Source organism: Salmo salar, chromosome ssa03, assembly GCF_905237065.1.
Source record: "Salmo salar chromosome ssa03, Ssal_v3.1, whole genome shotgun sequence".
In the NCBI taxonomy this organism is placed as follows: Eukaryota; Metazoa; Chordata; class Actinopteri; order Salmoniformes; family Salmonidae; genus Salmo; species Salmo salar.
In genome coordinates, this window is record NC_059444.1 from 89,100,482 (window position 1) to 89,121,175 (window position 20,694).

Genomic DNA, 20,694 nt, shown 5'->3' on the forward strand with positions numbered 1-20,694 from the left:
CTAGGCCTCCATGTCTGTTATAACATATAGACTGGCTTGGCCTCCATGTGTGTTATAACATATAGACTGGCTGGGCCTCCATGTGTGTTATAACATATAGACTGGCTGGGCCTCCATGTGTGTTAAAACATATAGACTGGCTAGGCCTCCATGTCTGTTATAACATATAGACTGACTGGGCCTCCATGTGTGTTAGAACATATAGACTGGCTGGGCCTCCATGTGTGTTAGAATATATAGACCAGCCTGGCTGGGCCTCCATGTGTGTTAGAACAGATAGAACAGACTGGCTGGGCCTCCATGTGTGTTAGAACAGATAGACCAGACTGGCTGGGCCTACATGTGTGTTAGAACAGATAGACTAGCCTGACTGGGCCTCCATGTGTGTTAGAAGAGATAGACTAGCCTGGCTGGGCCTCCATGTGTGTTAGAAGAGGTAGACCAGACTGGCTGGGCCTCCATGTGTGTTAGAACAGATAGACCAGACTGGCTGGGCCTCCATGTGTGTTAGAACAGATAGAACAGACTGGCTGGGCCTCCATGTGTGTTATAACAAATAGAACAGACTGGCTGGGCCTCCATGTGTGTTATAACAAATAGAACAGACTGGCTGCGCCTCCATGTGTGTTAGAACAGATAGAACAGACTGGCTGGGCCTCCATGTGTGTTAGAACAGATAGAACAGACTGGCTGGGCCTCCATGTGTGTTATAACAAATAGACTGGCTGGGCCTCCATGTGTGTTATAACATATAGACTGGCTGGGCCTCCATGTGTGTTATAACATATAGACTGGCTGGGCCTCCATGTGTGTTATAACATATAGACTGGCTGGGCCTCCATGTGTGTTATAACATATAGACTGGCTGGGCCTCCATGTGTGTTATAACATATAGACTGGCTGGGCCTCCATGTGTGTTATAACATATAGACTGGCTGGGCCTCCATGTGTGTTATAACATATAGACTGGCTGGGCCTCCATGTGTGTTATAACATATAGACTGGCTGGGCCTCCATGTGTGTTATAACATATAGACTGGCTGGGCCTCCATGTGTGTTATAACATATAGACTGGCTGGGCCTCCATGTGTGTTAAAACATATAGACTGGCTAGGCCTCCATGTCTGTTATAACATATAGACTGGCTTGGCCTCCATGTGTGTTAGAACATATAGACTGGCTGGGCCTCCATGTGTGTTAGAATATATAGACCAGCCTGGCTGGGCCTCCATGTGTGTTAGAACAGATAGAACAGACTGGCTGGGCCTCCATGTGTGTTAGAACAGATAGACCAGACTGGCTGGGCCTCCATGTGTGTTAGAAGAGGTAGACCAGACTGGCTGGGCCTCCATGTGTGTTAGAACAGATAGACCAGACTGGCTGGGCCTCCATGTGTGTTAGAACAGATAGAACAGACTGGCTGGGCCTCCATGTGTGTTATAACAAATAGAACAGACTGGCTGGGCCTCCATGTGTGTTAGAACAGATAGAACAGACTGGCTGGGCCTACATGTGTGTTAGAACAGATAGAACAGACTGGCTGGGCCTCCATGTGTGTTATAACAAATAGAACAGACTGGCTGGGCCTACATGTGTGTTAGAACAGATAGAACAGACTGGCTTGGCAAATGAGCTGATGAAAACTCTTTTGTTACCTTTTATATTAAATTCTCCAATTCACAGAGCGTTCCTGATAATCCCCTCATAAGAGGATGAGAGACAGACAGAGATAAATAGAGGGAGAGAGAGAGGAGAGAGTAAAATGTTACGTAATCTCAGACGCCCTAGTGATCACTTGTCCATATATAATGATATTTCCGAGGTCCCTCCCTCCTCTTGCTGTCCCTCCCTCCTCTTGCTGCCCCTCCCTCCTCTTGCTGTCCCTCCCTCCTCTTGCTGTCCCTCCCTCCTCTTGCTGTCCCTCCCTCCTCTTGCTGCCCTCCCTCCTCTTGCTGTCCCTCCCTCCTCTTGCTGTCCCTCCCTCCTCTTGCTGTCCCTCCCTCCTCTTGCTGTCCCTCCCTCCTCTTGCTGCCCCTCCCTCCTCTTGCTGTCCCTCCCTCCTCTTGCTGCCCTCCCTCCTCTTGCTGTCCCTCCCTCCTCTTGCTGCCCTCCCTCCTCTTGCTGTCCCTCCCTCCTCTTGCTGCCCCTCCCTCCTCTTGCTGTCCCTCCCTCCTCTTGCTGCCCCTCCCTCCTCTTGCTGTCCCTCCCTCCTCTTGCTGTCCCTCCCTCCTCTTGCTGCCCTCCCTCCTCTTGCTGTCCCTCCCTCCTCTTGCTGTCCCTCCCTCCTCTTGCTGTCCCTCCCTCCTCTTGCTGTCCCTCCCTCCTCTTGCTGCCCCTCCCTCCTCTTGCTGTCCCTCCCTCCTCTTGCTGCCCCTCCCTCCTCTTGCTGTCCCTCCCTCCTCTTGCTGTCCCTCCCTCCTCTTGCTGTCCCTCCCTCCTCTTGCTGCCCTCCCTCCTCTTGCTGTCCCTCCCTCCTCTTGCTGCCCTCCCTCCTCTTGCTGTCCCTCCCTCCTCTTGCTGCCCTCCCTCTTCTTGCTGTCCTTCCCTCCTCTTGCTGTCCTCTTGCTCTCTCTCCATCCTATTGCATTCCCTCTATCCTCTTACTGTCCTCCCTCCTCTTGCTGTCCCTCCATCATCTTGCTGTCCTTTCCTCCTCTTGCTGTCCTTTCCTCCTCTTGCTGTCCTTTCCTCCTCTTGCTGTCCTTTCCTCCTCTTGCTGTCCTTTCCTCCTCTTGCTGTCCTTCCCAAACTCTTGCTGTCTCTCCCTCTCATCCTGTCTTTGTGTCATTCTTTCTCCTCGCTCCACTTGTCTCTATTGTCATTATATCCACTGTTGTCATAGTGTCTACTGTACAGTCTAATGTTGTGACATACAGCATACATAAATCACTGGAGTCTGGACTGAGGATACTATGTCATTGTGTTAGGTGGGTGGGAGATTGTGAAAGAGCTGCTGCAACTACACCCATCCAAAACCATTCACTAAACGAAATGGGGAAAAATGTGCTGATTCATTTTAATATTGATAAATAATCAAACTGTTGAGGTGTTCAGCTTTGGTATTTGTTAATGAAAAACAAAGTTAAAGCTGGAATCCTTCATTGAAACAACAGCCAGCGGGCAACCCGCCTGTGTTTTGGTAAAACAAACTGAGGGATGGGCCCGGAGACATGTAACCACTCTAAAATTCTAAACAAGAGGTGTGTACAGTAAATGCAAGGACAGACCATCCATGATATGAAAAGTATAGTTTGAACCATGTTATGAGGCTATACAGAGTTTGTTTACATTTTCTTTGTTTACAAACATTGGAGTAAAACAAGCTTATATTTGGGGTTCTGATGGGGCACAACAGTTAAACTAAGCTCGTGAGGCATTTAAAAGTTAGATTCTTCAAGAATCAATGGGTATAAATCATTAATTAATACGTCCAAAAATGGATGTAGCACCTAAGGATTCCAGCTTTAAAGTTCAATGAAATGAATAAACTGGTTGAATGGAAGAGATGACTTGTTGGATGTCGTTGTTGAAGTGACGGTTGGGGGCTTCAGAACAGTGCCCTTGTCTACTATCCATACCTCCCAAATGACACACTATTCCCTACATAATGCACTACTTCTGACCAGAGCCCTGTAGGGAATAGGATGCCATTTGGGACTCAGCCAGAGCAGTTGCAGGTCACTGGGTGGAAACCTTCTTTCGGTTAAGTCCAGTGGTTTATTTGAAACCTAGTGAAAGCTGAAGGTGGACATATTGAACATTGGGCGCCGTCTGATGAGATTGATTCAAATCTCCCTCTTGACGCTCTAAATGATTGCTGCTATTACCATTTGAATTAAGATAACAGTGATGGCTTCCCTTATCCCTCTCCCCCCTCTCTCTTTCTCTCTCTCTCTCGTTCTCACCCTCCCTTCCTCTCTAGTGAACAGATTGTGTCTCTATGGGACTATGTTACCTAGGGAGTCATACTACCCCCTCCTGTCACACGATCTCCGTCATAGACAGACACACAAACACAAACACACACACGTACGCACGCACGCACGCACGCACGCACACACACACACACACACACACACACACACACACACACACACACACACACACACACACACACACACACCCACACACACATTGCATGACCTTCATACACCCCAGACACAAAATTACACCGAGACATTGTGAAACAACTTAGTACAAACTCACTCATGCATATACACACAGACACACACAAACACTCACGCAAACCTACAGCATGCAGTTGTACAGGACTGCTCTTGAAGAGATATGAGTTATTACTACTCACACTGCAGACTGCATTTCAATTCACAGAACATAGAAAGACAGTATCCATGTGACATACTGTAAAACCAGGAAGTCACTATCAATACATATTAAAAAGCCACCGTCTAATTTTTTTAATCATATGTTATTACACAAATATTTCATTTGTTGTTTACTATGTTTATTTTACCTGGCAAGTCAGTTAAGAACAAATTCTTATTTTCAATGACAGCCTAGGTTGGGTTAACTGCCTATTTCAGGGACAGAACGACAGAATAGTACCTTGTCAGCTCGGGGATTCGAACTTGCAACCTTTCGGTTACAAGTCCAATGCTCTAACCACTAGGCTACCTGCCGCCCATGTGTGTACTGTATGTACAGTTTTTTTGTGTATATTTGTAGTGTTTTAATTTTTATGAAAGGTGCTTTACAGATCAAATGTAGAACTATAGAAGCACTGTCTTGACATTGCAATAAAGCATCGCTAGTGTAGAAAGTTGCCATTTCCCTCCCCATACCTGTGGTAGCATTTCCTTCTAAACCTGTTCCTGTTTGACATCCATAACAGGAGAGGTGGGGAGGGCTCACTGTGTATCTTAACCATGAATTCCATCAATATCAGTTTTTAAAATGACATGAATTCCATCAATATGAGGGTTTAAAATGACATGAATTCCATCAATATGAGTTTTTAAAATGACATGAATTCCATCAATATGAGGGTTTAAAATGACATGAATTCCATCAATATGAGGGTTTAAAATGACATGAATTCCATCAATATGAGGGTTTAAAATGACATGAATTCCATCAATATGAGGGTTTAAAATGACATGAATTCCATCAATATGAGGGTTTAAAATGACAGTGCCGCTGGCACTACGTATCTTAACCATGAATTCCATCAATTTGACAATGATACCACTTTATGTCTCTGCCAAAATGTCATCCTGCATGTCGGGGTCTGTTACAGGCTGTACTAATTGGGTGTACGACCCCCCCCCTCCCCCAGCAGCCTAACTTGAGAGACCTCCACTGTGATAGTCAATAGGTTGAGAATGCTCCGCTGTGATAGCCAATAGGTTGAGAACGCACCGCTGTGATAGCCAATAGGTTGAGAGAGCCCTGCTGCGATGGCCTATAGGTTCAGAGAGCTCCGCTGCGATGGCCTATAGGTTAAGATAGCTCTGCTGTGATGACCATTAGGCAATAAGCTAGATTCCAAATAAATGCACATTGCTTGTATACTATAGGTGAAAGCTGTAGGACACGTCTACTGTTTGCTCATTTAGTAGAGCACGGTCCTCTGTAGACCAGTTGGTAGAGCATGGTCCTCTGTAGACCAGTTGGTAGAGCATGGTCCTCTGTAGCTCAGTTGGTAGAGCATGGTCCTCTGTAGACCAGTTGGTAGAGCACGGTCCTCTGTAGACCAGTTGGTAGAGCACGGTCCTCTGTAGATCAGTTGGTAGAGCACGGTCCTCTGTAGACCAGTTGGTAGAGCACGGTCCTCTGTAGATCAGTTGGTAGAGCACGGTCCTCTGTAGATCAGTTGGTAGAGCACGGTCCTCTGTAGACCAGTTGGTAGAGCACGGTCCTCTGTAGACCAGTTGGTAGAGCACGGTCCTCTGTAGACCAGTTGGTAGAGCACGGTCCTCTGTAGACCAGTTGGTAGAGCACGGTCCTCTGTAGATCAGTTGGTAGAGCATGGTCCTCTGTAGATCAGTTGGTAGAGCACGGTCCTCTGTAGACCAGTTGGTAGAGCACGGTCCTCTGTAGACCAGTTGGTAGAGCACGGTCCTCTGTAGATCAGTTGGTAGAGCACGGTCCTCTGTAGATCAGTTGGTAGAGCATGGTCCTCTGTAGACCAGTTGGTAGAGCATGGTCCTCTGTAGACCAGTTGGTAGAGCATGGTCCTTTGTAGACCAGTCGGTAGAGCATGGTCCTCTGTAGATCAGTTGGTAGAGCACGGTCCTCTGTAGACCAGTTGGTAGAGCACGGTCCTCTGTAGATCAGTCGGTAGAGCACGGTCCTCTGTAGACCAGTTGGTAGAGCACGGTCCTCTGTAGACCAGTTGGTAGAGCATGGTCCTCTGTAGATCAGTTGGTAGAGCACGGTCCTCTGTAGACCAGTTGGTAGAGCATGGTCCTCTGTAGATCAGTTGGTAGAGCATGGTCCTCTGTAGATCAGTTGGTAGAGCACGGTCCTCTGTAGACCAGTTGGTAGAGCATGGTCCTCTGTAGACCAGTTGGTAGAGCACGGTCCTCTGTAGACCAGTTGGTAGAGCATGGTCCTCTGTAGACCAGTTGGTAGAGCATGGTCCTCTGTAGACCAGTTGGTTGAGTATGGTCCTCTGTAGACCAGTTGGTAGAGCATGGTCCTCTGTAGACCAGTTGGTTGAGTATGGTCCTCTGTAGACCAGTTGGTAGAGCACGGTCCTCTGTAGATCAGTTGGTAGAGCATGGTCCTCTGTAGATCAGTTGGTAGACATTCTTTTATTTTATTTTTGTACATTTTAGTCATTTAGCAGACACCCTTACCCAGAGCAACTTACAGTAGTGAATGCATACATTTCATTTCATTTCATGCATTTTTTGTTTTGTTTTTTGTACTGGCCCCCCGTGGGAATCAAACCCACAACCCTGGCATTGCACACACCATGCTGGCATTGCAAACACCATGCTCTACCAACTGAGCCACAGGGACGACTATGAGCATGGTCATAGTCTTATGAGCATGGTCCTCTGTAGACCAGTGTAACGCCCTGGCCATAGAGAGGGGTTTTTTGTTCTTTATTTTGGTTAGGCCAGGGTGTTACATTGGGTGGGCGTTCTATGTTCCTTTTTCTATGTTTTTGTATTTCTTTGTTTTGGGCCGAGTAGGGTTCCTAATCAGAGGCAGCTGTCTATCGTTGTCTCTGATTAGGAATCATACTTAGGCAGCCTGTTTTCCTTTGGGGTTTTGTGGGTAGTTGTTTTCTGTCTTGTGTGTGTTCACCTGGCAGAACTGTTGGCTTTCGTTTTCCCTGTTTGTTTTTGAAGTGTCTCATTAAAAATCATTATGACCACTTACCACGCTGCATCTTGGTCCCCTCTTCCAGACGATCGTTACAGAACTACCCACCACAACTGGATCAAGCAGCGTGCTCTGGAGGAGATGGACACCTGGTCTCGTCAGGAGTGGCTGGGGAGGAAAGACTGGACATGGGGCCAGGTGATCGAAAGATATCGGAGCCTACCCGGGAAGAACGAGAGGCAGCCCCAAAAACATTTTTTGGGGGGGCACACGGGTAGTTCGGCTGGACCAGGGGTGAGGCCTGAGTCAACTACCCATGCTTTTCAGGTGCCTGCCTCTCGCACTCTCTCTCCAGTACGCCCTGTTCCTGCTCCCCGCACTAGCCTGAAGGTGTGTGTTACTAGTCTGGCGTCTCCAAAGCCAGTCCTATGCATCAGGCCTACAGTGCGCATTCCCCGTCCAGAGCTTCCGACGACAGTTCCCCGTCCTGAGCTTCCGGCGACAGTTCCCCGTCCTGAGCTTCCGGCAACAGTTCCCCGTCCTGAGCTTCCGGCGACAGTTTACAGTCCGGAGCCGACAGAGACGGCCGACAGTCCGGAGCCGACAGAGACGCTCCTCAGCCCGGAGCCTCCAGTGGGTCTCTCCAGCCTGGTCTATCCTGTGCCTCCTCCCAGGACCAGGCCTCCAGTGAGTCTCTCCAGCCTGGTCTGTCCTGTGCCTGCGCCCAGAGCCAGGCCTCCTTCATGTCTCCCCAGCCTGGTGAATCCTGGGCCAGAGCCGTCAGAGTCGCCCGCCAGTCCGGAGCCGTCAGAGCTGCCCGCCAGTCCGGAGCCGTCAAAGCCGCCCGCCAGTCCGGAGCCGCCAGAGCCGCCCGCCAGTCCGGAGCCGCCAGACCCGCCCGCCAGTCCGGAGCCGCCAGAGCCGCCCGCCTGTCCAGAGCCGCCCACCTGTCCAGAGCCGCCCGCCTGTCCGGAGCCGCCAGAGCCGCCCGCCGGCCCGGAGCCACCAGAGCCGCCCGCCAGCCTGGTGAGTCCTGTGCCTGCGCCCAGAGCCAGGCCTCCTTCATGTCTCCCCAGCCTGGTGAATCCTGGGCCAGAGCTGCCAGAGCCGCCCGCCTGTCCGGAGCAGCCAGAGCCACCCGCCAGCCGGGCGCAGCCAGAGCCGCCCGCCAGCCGGGCGCAGCCAGAGCCGCCCGCCAGCCGGGCGCAGCCAGAACCGCCCGCCAGCCGGGCGCAGCCAGGGTCGGTCGCCAGCCGGGCGCAGCCAGGGTCGGTCGCCAGCCGGGCGCAGCCAGGGTCGCCCACCAGTCCTCCGGCGCAGCCAGGGGCGCCACTTAAGTGGGCGAAGCCGAGGGTGGAGCGGAGGCCACGTCCCGCACCTGAGCCGCCGCCGTAGGAAGGCCCACCCGGACCCTCCCCTTCAGAGTCAGGTTTTGCGGCCGGAGTCCGCACCTTTGAGGGGGGGGTACTGTAATGCCCTGGCCATAGAGAGGGGTTTTTTGTTCTTTATTTTGGTTAGGCCAGGGTGTTACATTGGGTGGGTGTTCTATGTTCCTTTTTCTATGTTTTTGTATTTCTTTGTTTTGGGCCGAGTAGGGTTCCTAATCAGAGGCAGCTGTCTATCGTTGTCTCTGATTAGGAATCCTACTTAGGCAGCCCGTTTTCCTTTGGGGTTTTGTGGGTAGTTGTTTTCTGTCTTGTGTGTGTTCACCTGGCAGAACTGTTGGCTTTCGTTTTCCCTGTTTGTTTTTGAAGTGTCTCATTAAAAATCATTATGACCACTTACCATGCTGCATCTTGGTCCCCTCTTCCAGACGATCGTTACAACCAGTTAGTAGAGCATGGTCCTCTGTAGATCAGTTAGTAGAGCATGGTCCTCTGTAGTTCAGTTGGCATGGTGGTTGCAACACCAGGATTGTGGGTCTGATTCCCAGGACCACCCATACATAAAATATATGCACACATAACTGTAAGTCGCTTTGGATATTATTTATTGACGGATGACAAGGGAATGACTGCAGGGAAGGGGTGAAGGAAGAGAAGAGAGGAGAGGAGAAGGTGTTGGGGCTGCTCTGTACCTTACACTACTATAGTATTTGCCTACCTAGTTTAATATAGAAACAAGAGACGCATTCTGATGGAGAAAAACTCTAAATAATAGATGAACTACTGGCAGCATTCACAGCATTCACAGGGAGGGATCACGGTTCTGCCTGTGAGGTAGACCACTCACACAGTATACATGCTCACATACGCACACGCAAACACACATACTTCCCATTGTTTGAATATACAGTACAAGTCAAAAGTTTGGACACACTTAATTCGGGTTTTTCTTAACTATTATCTACATTGAAGAATAATAGTGAATACATCAAAACAAATACACATATGGAATCATGTAGTAACCAGAAAAGTGTTAAACATATCAAAATATATTTTATATTTGAGATTCTTCAAAGTAACCACCCTTTGCCTTAATGACAGCTTTGCACACTCTTGGCATTCTCTCAACCAGCTTCACCTGGAATGCTTTTCCAAAAGTCTTGAAGGAGTTCCCACATACGCTGAGCACTTGTTGGCTGCTTTTCCTTCACTGGGGCGGCAGGTAGCCTAGTGGTTAGAGCATTGGGCCAGTAACCGAAAGGTTAGGATTGAATCCCCGAACTGACAAGGTAGAAATCTGTCATTCTGCCCCTGAACAAGACAGTTAACCCACTGTTCCTAGACCGTCATTGTAAATAAGAATTTGTTCTTATCTGACTTGCCAAGGTAAAATAAAAATCTCTGCAGTCCAACTCATCCCAAACCATCTCAATTGGGTTGAGGTCAAGTGATTGTGGAGGTCAGGTCATCTGATGCAGCACTCCATCACTCTCCTTGGTCAAATCGGCCTTACACAACCTGGAGGTGTGTTGGGTCATTGTCCTGTTGAAAAACAAATGATAGTCCCAATAAGCGCAAACCATATGGGATGGCGTATCGCTGTGGTAGCCATGCTGGTTAAGTGTGCCTTGAATTCTAAATAAATCACCAAGTGTCACCAGCAAAGCCCCCCATACCATCACACCTCCTCCTCCATCCCTCGTGGTGGGAACCACACATGTGGAGATCACCCGTTCACCTACTCTGCGTCTCACAAAGACACGGCGGCTGGAACCAAAAATCTCAAATTTGGACTCATCATACCAAAGGACAGATTTCCGCCGGACTAATATCCATTACTCGTGTTTCTTGGCCCAAGCAAGTCTCTTCTTATTGGTGTGCTTTAGTAGTGGTTTCTTTGCAGCAATTCAACCATGCAGGCCTGATTCACACAGTCTCCTCTGAACAGTTGATGTTGAGATGTGTCTGTTACTTGAACTCTGTGAAGAATTTATTTGGGCTGCAATCTGATGTGCAGTTAAGTCTAATTAACTTATCCTCTGCAGCAGAGGTAACTATGGGTTGTCATTTCCTGTGGCAGTCCTCATGAGAGCCAGTTTCATCATAGCACTTGATGGATTTTGCGACTGCACTTCAAGAAACTTTCAAAGTTCTTGAAATGTTCCGTATTGACTGACCTTCATGTCTTAAAGAAATGATGGCCTGTCATTTCTCGTTGCTTATTCGAGCTGTTCTTGCCATAATATGGACTTGGTCTTTTATCAAATAGGGCTATCTTCTGTATACCACCCCTACCTTGATACAACACAACTGATTGGCTCAAACACATTAAGAAGGAAAGAAATTCCACAAATGAACTTTTAACAAGGCACACCTGTTAATTGAAATGCATTCCAGGTGACTACCTCATGAAGCTGGTTGAGAGAATGCCAAGAGTGTGTAAAGATGTCATATAGGCAAAGGGTGGCTACGTTGAAGAATCTCAAATATAAAATGTATTTTAAATTGTTTCACACTTTTTTGGTTACTACATGATTACATATGTGTTATTTCATAGTTTTTATGTCTTCACTATTATTCTACAAGAAAAACCCAAGAATAAGTAGCTGTGTTCAAACTTTTGCCGGTACTGTAGGCCTACATGAATATACCAATAATTTACAAAGTATGGATTAGTTCAACCCTTCGATTCGGATACACTACAGTCATATAGCTAGTTCCTCTGAGGGTGAGCCCTCAGTCTGATACACTACAGATATAGCTAGTTCCTCTGGGCCCTCAGTCTGATACACTACAGTCATATAGCTAGTTCCTCTGGGCCCTCAGTCTGATACACTACAGTCATATAGCTAGTTCCTCTGAGCCCTCAGTCTGATACACTACAGTCATATAGCTAGTTCCTCTGGGCCCTCAGTCTGATACACTACAGTCATATAGCTAGTTCCTCTGAGCCCTCAGTCTGATACACTACAGTCATATAGCTAGTTCCTCTGAGCCCTCAGTCTGATACACTACAGTCATATAGCTAGTTCCTCTGGGCCCTCAGTCTGATACACTACAGTCATATAGCTAGTTCCTCTGGGCCCTCAGTCTGATACACTACAGTCATATAGCTAGTTCCTCTGAGCCCTCAGTCTGATACACTACAGTCATATAGCTAGTTCCTCTGGGCCCTCAGTCTGATACACTACAGTCATATAGCTAGTTCCTCTGGGCCCTCAGTCTGATACACTACAGTCATATAGCTAGTTCCTCTGGGCCCTCAGTCTGATACACTACAGTCATATAGCTAGTTCCTCTGGGCCCTCAGTCTGATACACTACAGTCATATAGCTAGTTCCTCTGGGCCCTCAGTCTGATACACTACAGTCATATAGCTAGTTCCTCTGGGCCCTCAGTCTGATACACTACAGTCATATAGCTAGTTCCTCTGAGCCCTCAGTCTGATACACTACAGTCATATAGCTAGTTCCTCTGGGCCCTCAGTCTGATACACTACAGTCATATAGCTAGTTCCTCTGGGCCCTCAGTCTGATACACTACAGTCATATAGCTAGTTCCTCTGGGCCCTCAGTCTGATACACTACAGTCATATAGCTAGTTCCTCTGGGCCCTCAGTCTGATACACTACAGTCATATAGCTAGTTCCTCTGGGCCCTCAGTCTGATACACTACAGTCATATAGCTAGTTCCTCTGGGCCCTCAGTCTGATACACTACAGTCATATAGCTAGTTCCTCTGGGCCCTCAGTCTGATACACTACAGTCATATAGCTAGTTCCTCTGGGCCCTCAGTCTGATACACTACAGTCATATAGCTAGTTCCTCTGGGCCCTCAGTCTGATACACTACAGTCATATAGCTAGTTCCTCTGAGCCCTCAGTCTGATACACTACAGTCATATAGCTAGTTCCTCTGGGCCCTCAGTCTGATACACTACAGTCATATAGCTAGTTCCTCTGGGCCCTCAGTCTGATACACTACAGTCATATAGCTAGTTCCTCTGGGCCCTCAGTCTGATACACTACAGTCATATAGCTAGTTCCTCTGGGCCCTCAGTCTGATACACTACAGTCATATAGCTAGTTCCTCTGGGCCCTCAGTCTGATACACTACAGTCATATAGCTAGTTCCTCTGGGCCCTCAGTCTGATACACTACAGTCATATAGCTAGTTCCTCTGGGCCCTCAGTCTGATACACTACAGTCATATAGCTAGTTCCTCTTGGCCCTCAGTCTGATACACTACAGTCATATAGCTAGTTCCTCTGGGCCCTCAGTCTGATACACTACAGTCATATAGCTAGTTCCTCTGGGCCCTCAGTCTGATACACTACAGTCATATAGCTAGTTCCTCTGGGCCCTCAGTCTGATACACTACAGTCATATAGCTAGTTCCTCTGGGCCCTCAGTCTGATACACTACAGTCATATAGCTAGTTCCTCTGGGCCCTCAGTCTGATACACTACAGTCATATAGCTAGTTCCTCTGGGCCCTCAGTCTGATACACTACAGTCATATAGCTAGTTCCTCTGGGCCCTCAGTCTGATACACTACAGTCATATAGCTAGTTCCTCTGAGCCCTCAGTCTGATACACTACAGTCATATAGCTAGTTCCTCTGGGCCCTCAGTCTGATACACTACAGTCATATAGCTAGTTCCTCTGGGCCCTCAGTCTGATACACTACAGTCATATAGCTAGTTCCTCTGGGCCCTCAGTCTGATACACTACAGTCATATAGCTAGTTCCTCTGGGCCCTCAGTCTGATACACTACAGTCATATAGCTAGTTCCTCTGAGCCCTCAGTCTGATACACTACAGTCATATAGCTAGTTCCTCTGGGCCCTCAGTCTGATACACTACAGTCATATAGCTAGTTCCTCTGAGCCTTCAGTCTGATACACTACAGTCATATAGCTAGTTCCTCTGGGCCCTCAGTCTGATACACTACAGTCATATAGCTAGTTCCTCTGGGCCCTCAGTCTGATACACTACAGTCATATAGCTAGTTCCTCTGGGCCCTCAGTCTGATACACTACAGTCATATAGCTAGTTCCTCTGGGCCCTCAGTCTGATACACTACAGTCATATAGCTAGTTCCTCTGGGCCCTCAGTCTGATACACTACAGTCATATAGCTAGTTCCTCTGGGCCCTCAGTCTGATACACTACAGTCATATAGCTAGTTCCTCTGGGCCCTCAGTCTGATACACTACAGTCATATAGCTAGTTCCTCTGGGCCCTCAGTCTGATACACTACAGTCATATAGCTAGTTCCTCTGGGCCCTCAGTCTGATACACTACAGTCATATAGCTAGTTCCTCTGGGCCCTCAGTCTGATACACTACAGTCATATAGCTAGTTCCTCTGGGCCCTCAGTCTGATACACTACAGTCATATAGCTAGTTCCTCTGGGCCCTCAGTCTGATACACTACAGTCATATAGCTAGTTCCTCTGGGCCCTCAGTCTGATACACTACAGTCATATAGCTAGTTCCTCTGGGCCCTCAGTCTGATACACTACAGTCATATAGCTAGTTCCTCTGGGCCCTCAGTCTGATACACTACAGTCATATAGCTAGTTCCTCTGGGCCCTCAGTCTGATACACTACAGTCATATAGCTAGTTCCTCTGGGCCCTCAGTCTGATACACTACAGTCATATAGCTAGTTCCTCTGGGCCCTCAGTCTGATACACTACAGTCATATAGCTAGTTCCTCTGGGCCCTCAGTCTGATACACTACAGTCATATAGCTAGTTCCTCTGGGCCCTCAGTCTGATACACTACAGTCATATAGCTAGTTCCTCTGGGCCCTCAGTCTGATACACTACAGTCATATAGCTAGTTCCTCTGGGCCCTCAGTCTGATACACTACAGTCATATAGCTAGTTCCTCTGGGCCCTCAGTCTGATACACTACAGTCATATAGCTAGTTCCTCTGGGCCCTCAGTCTGATACACTACAGTCATATAGCTAGTTCCTCTGGGCCCTCAGTCTGATACACTACAGTCATATAGCTAGTTCCTCTGGGCCCTCAGTCTGATACACTACAGTCATATAGCTAGTTCCTCTGGGCCCTCAGTCTGATACACTACAGTCATATAGCTAGTTCCTCTGGGCCCTCAGTCTGATACACTACAGTCATATAGCTAGTTCCTCTGAGCCCTCAGTCTGATACACTACAGTCATATAGCTAGTTCCTCTGGGCCCTCAGTCTGATACACTACAGTCATATAGCTAGTTCCTCTGGGCCCTCAGTCTGATACACTACAGTCATATAGCTAGTTCCTCTGGGCCCTCAGTCTGATACACTACAGTCATATAGCTAGTTCCTCTGGGCCCTCAGTCTGATACACTACAGTCATATAGCTAGTTCCTCTGGGCCCTCAGTCTGATACACTACAGTCATATAGCTAGTTCCTCTGGGCCCTCAGTCTGATACACTACAGTCATATAGCTAGTTCCTCTGAGCCCTCAGTCTGATACACTACAGTCATATAGCTAGTTCCTCTGGGCCCTCAGTCTGATACACTACAGTCATATAGCTAGTTCCTCTGGGCCCTCAGTCTGATACACTACAGTCATATAGCTAGTTCCTCTGGGCCCTCAGTCTGATACACTACAGTCATATAGCTAGTTCCTCTGGGCCCTCAGTCTGATACACTACAGTCATATAGCTAGTTCCTCTGGGCCCTCAGTCTGATACACTACAGTCATATAGCTAGTTCCTCTGGGCCCTCAGTCTGATACACTACAGTCATATAGCTAGTTCCTCTGGGCCCTCAGTCTGATACACTACAGTCATATAGCTAGTTCCTCTGGGCCCTCAGTCTGATACACTACAGTCATATAGCTAGTTCCTCTGGGCCCTCAGTCTGATACACTACAGTCATATAGCTAGTTCCTCTGGGCCCTCAGTCTGATACACTACAGTCATATAGCTAGTTCCTCTGGGCCCTCAGTCTGATACACTACAGTCATATAGCTAGTTCCTCTGGGCCCTCAGTCTGATACACTACAGTCATATAGCTAGTTCCTCTGGGCCCTCAGTCTGATACACTACAGTCATATAGCTAGTTCCTCTGGGCCCTCAGTCTGATACACTACAGTCATATAGCTAGTTCCTCTGGGCCCTCAGTCTGATACACTACAGTCATATAGCTAGTTCCTCTGAGCCCTCAGTCTGATACACTACAGTCATATAGCTAGTTCCTCTGGGCCCTCAGTCTGATACACTACAGTCATATAGCTAGTTCCTCTGGGCCCTCAGACTGATACACTACAGTCATATAGCTAGTTCCTCTGGGCCCTCAGTCTGATACACTACAGTCATATAGCTAGTTCCTCTGAGCCCTCAGTCTGATACACTACAGTCATATAGCTAGTTCCTCTGAGCCCTCAGTCTGATACACTACAGATATAGCTAGTTCCTCTGGGCCCTCAGTCTGATATACTACAGTCATATAGCTAGTTCCTCTGGGCCCTCAGTCTGATACACTACAGTCATATAGCTAGTTCCTCTGGGCCCTCAGTCTGATACACTACAGTCATATAGCTAGTTCCTCTGAGCCCTCAGTCTGATACACTACAGTCATATAGCTAGTTCCTCTGGGCCCTCAGTCTGATACACTACAGTCATATAGCTAGTTCCTCTGGGCCCTCAGTCTGATACACTACAGTCATATAGCTAGTTCCTCTGAGCCCTCAGTCTGATACACTACAGTCATATAGCTAGTTCCTCTGGGCCCTCAGTCTGATACACTACAGTCATATAGCTAGTTCCTCTGGGCCCTCAGTCTGATACACTACAGTCATATAGCTAGTTCCTCTGGGCCCTCAGTCTGATATACTACAGTCATATAGCTAGTTCCTCTGAGCCCTCAGTCTGATACACTACAGTCATATAGCTAGTTCCTCTGGGCCCTCAGTCTGATACACTACAGTCATATAGCTAGTTCCTCTGAGCCCTCAGTCTGATACACTACAGTCATATAGCTAGTTCCTCTGGGCCCTCAGTCTGATACACTACAGTCATATAGCTAGTTCCTCTGGGCCCTCAGTCTGATACACTACAGTCATATAGCTAGTTCCTCTGGGCCCTCAGTCTGATACACTACAGTCATATAGCTAGTTCCTCTGGGCCCTCAGTCTGATACACTACAGTCATATAGCTAGTTCCTCTGAGCCCTCAGTCTGATACACTACAGTGATATAGCTAGTTCCTCTGGGCCCTCAGTCTGATACACTACAGTCATATAGCTAGTTCCTCTGGGCCCTCAGTCTGATACACTACAGTCATATAGCTAGTTCCTCTGGGCCCTCAGTCTGATACACTACAGTCATATAGCTAGTTCCTCTGGGCCCTCAGTCTGATACACTACAGTCATATAGCTAGTTCCTCTGGGCCCTCAGTCTGATACACTACAGTCATATAGCTAGTTGCTCTGAGGGTGAGCCCTTACAGTCCTGCAAGAAGTGTAGTGTGAAGGTGATTTTCCCCTGTTAGCCTACTATGTAACACGCTTTCAGTACCTCCTTTAGCCTACTACCTCAGTTGGTAGAAAGCATTTGGTAGAAAGGCCCTATATAAATAAATCTAATCTAATCCAATCAAATCACATACAGTATTTCAAAGCAACTAGCATTGGACACCAGCACGCACGTGCCTCAGAGAGCCAGGGAAAAAAGCGATTTGACTCGCGTGCCCTTACACTCTTAATCCGGGGCCCCGGATGAGATGATGGAGTAGGCTGGTCTGTGAATGAGGATGGGGGTGAGGGAAGGGGGGCGAGAGGAAGTGACAGTGGGCTGGGCTTGGAGTGGGACTATGGGAGGGGTAGAGTTAGGGGATTTGCGTGGACCGACAGCTGGGCCGAGAAACGGGCTATTTCAGGATGGGGATTTATGTGTTTGGTTGCTACCTCAAATCCCGAGAGACCTCGAGTTTGCTGCCCTATCAATGACTACAATCTCTCATTTTTTTGTCACCTACACAGACGATCAATTGATCACTTTTTAATATTCTATTTTAAACCGTTGATGGCAATGTATTATGTAGATTACCTACCAGTTTAAATGAACATGAAATTGTGTTTTCTCACAGGGTTTTCCTTCCGTAACGCTGCATTTGTTTAGGCCATGCTGTTGTAAATATATATAAAACATGTAAACGATATTAATAATGGGTTAATAATAATAAAATAAAGAAAAGGTGAGATTTCTGAAATCTTCAAAACGTTTTGAGTTATGCTTCGATTCAGGGTTTCGACAGGAGGCTGCAGGAGCTTTAAAATGGGATTTTTTTCCTACACCTATTTTATAGCCTTTAGTTCAGCAGTGACTCCTGCCTCAGTGTCCAGTCGACCTACGGAGAATCCGTCTGACGAAATAACCTGTAGGCCTAGTCGACCCACGGTAGTTCGTCTGGCTGGAGCTGGAGCACCGCACTACATTTATCGAATAAATAAACCCAATAACTGGGGCGTTTTATTTTATTGTAGGCCTATTTGTACGCCATATAAGCCCCAATGCTTTTTTATGAATACATTTCAAAGTTACTAAATAAAAATGGATTGGAAACATTATTAATTAAACCAGTGGATGCGCGTGACCACTGCATTTGCATAGCGAAAGATAGGCCTATAATCCGCACCTGTAGTTGCAGGGGAAGTTTAAAATAATGTCCCAACTATGTACATGTTTAGAGCCATTGCATCGAACCGTCAGTTTGAATGTAAACTACTTGATTGAACACGCGACAATTAGGATGGCGATGTCCCCTAGGTCAGCCTACAATCCAAGGGTTTGGGTCAATTCGAATTTAAAGCAGTCCATTTAGGAAGTGAATTCAAAATTTAAAAAAATGCTACTTCGGAAATAAATAGCTACTTTCCAGTTTATTGAGAAGTCATTGAAAATGTGTGCCCTTTTCAAATAATTGAATTGGAATTTCAGTTTAATTCCTGAATTGACTGCATTCAGTTCGAATTTACACCTATACATTTCGATTGGAGTATTGCACAATGTTATACAGCCTATCCGAATCGAATTTCATAACATGCACTCTCTCGATTTGTTTGAGTTTTTCTAGTTTTCTAGTGATAATGTCCACTCCATCTCTGGACGCACACCAGATGTTGCCATTTTGCTGTGCCCCTGAGCGCACACTGTCCAAACGAGTCCAGGTGCACCTAGCATACAGTGCGCGTCACTGAGATTCAGGTATCGACCGTGCGCTATATTGTCTGAAAGTGCCACTTCTTTTTAGTCACTTTCACGAACAGTTGCCCTTTTGGACTTTGAATATCACCAATAAAGGTTATAGGGTGGTAAGAATTGGGAATGGGTAGCAGATGGTGATCAATTACCGCAGCCTATAGAAAAAGCTATTTTCAATAAACGGTTTACATAAAAATAAAGCAAGCCATAAGCAATTGTTAAGAAGTTAAGGAGGTACCTGTGTATCTTTCCCAGATTCTTGGCTGCAACCGCCTTAAACCTGTCTGGTCGGATCTCCATCCTCGCGACTCCGCGATCCAGCCGGTGTGCTATCCCGCGCGCACTCCAGCTCTAAGCGCAGTCCCTCTCTTTCTCTCTCTCTCTCTCTCTCTCTCTCTCTCTCACACTCCATCCCTACCACTTCTTGCGCTCCGATACACAACAGAAATGGCTTGTCATAAAATGCATATTTCTAAATACAATAGCCTACATTTAGATGTAGCATAGTCTAGCCTATAGGCAGGCCTATCTTTATTATTGCGCCCATTCGGAAGTTACTTTTCTTTCACAGGATAGCATAGCCTACACTACCCTCTCGAAACAACATTGTTAGAGCTCTCATCCACCAAATGTAGGCCTATGTATAATTTGGGGTATTTTAATCAATGGACATGATAAAAGTAATAAACATAGTTTTGTCGTCATGTGATTAAAAAACACGATACTAAAACTTTTCTGTCATCCACTTATTTTTGACACGGACTGCCTCGTGACCAGTCTCTCCACTCAGTGTGTGCATGCTGCCATCTAGCGGCAATCTTACTTTCACATTAGATGGCGACAGTGTTTAAACGTTTCCGCCCCTTTTTTCCCCTTCAATTTTCGCCTAAAATGACATACCCAAATCTAACTGCCTGTAGCTCAGGACCTGAAGCAAGGATATGCATATTCTTGATACCATTTTAAAGGAAACACTTTGAAGTTTGTGTAAATGTGGAATGAATGTAGGAGAATATAACACATTAGATCTGGTAAAAGATAATACAAAGAAAAAAATAACATTTTTTTTGTATTTTGTTTGTACCATCATCTTTGAAATGGAAGAGAAAGGCCATAATGTATTATTTCAGCTCAGGCGCAATTTAGATTTTGGCCATTAGATGGCAGCAGTGTATGTGCCAAGTTTTAGACTGATCAAATGAACCATTGCATTTCTGTTCAAAATTTGGTGTCAGGACTGCCCAAATGTGCCTAATTGGTTTATTAATAACTTTTCAAGTTCATAACTGTGCACTCTCCTCAAACAATAGCATGGTATTCTTTCACTGTAATAGCTACTGTAAATGGGACAGTACAGCTAAGCTTTCTGCCAGTATCAGATATGTCTATGTCCTGGGAAATGTTCTTGTTACTTACAACATCATGCTAATCACATTACCGCACATTAGCTCAACCGCCCTGAGGGTGGGACACCAATCTGTAGAGATTTAAGATGCAATTATCTCTCCTTCCTCCCAAAGTTTGCACTTGTTAACTTCCCCTTCACTGATTTGAAGGAAAACACTGGTAAAATACATTTGATGTAAACTCCCTCTAGCCTACATGCCTCCACCAATCCAATGCTTTTAGATTTGTGGGAAGTAGCCTAGTGAACAAGAGTAGGCCTACACTTCAGGAGAAAGGAGGAGTTATTGGGAACGGTATTAGGAGCGGCCAGGGGTAGGCTGCCTAATAGGACCATAGATAGCAGCAGTTTAAAGGAAGTTCCACAGGTTTTCAGTTGGACCTTTTTTTT

General features: G+C 46.9%; 1 protein-coding gene across 1 annotated transcript in view; it reads right to left on the reverse strand.

Moving 5' to 3' along the window:
- Window positions 1-19,382, reverse strand: part of LOC106601845 (vesicular glutamate transporter 1) — a 69,936-nt gene extending 50,554 nt beyond the window's left edge. Inside the window, 1 exon segment of the mRNA XM_045715723.1 lies at window positions 19,138-19,382. Within this exon segment, the coding sequence (XP_045571679.1) occupies window positions 19,138-19,199 (62 nt within the window). The 5' untranslated portion in view covers window positions 19,200-19,382.
- Window positions 19,383-20,694: the final 1,312 nt, after the last annotated feature.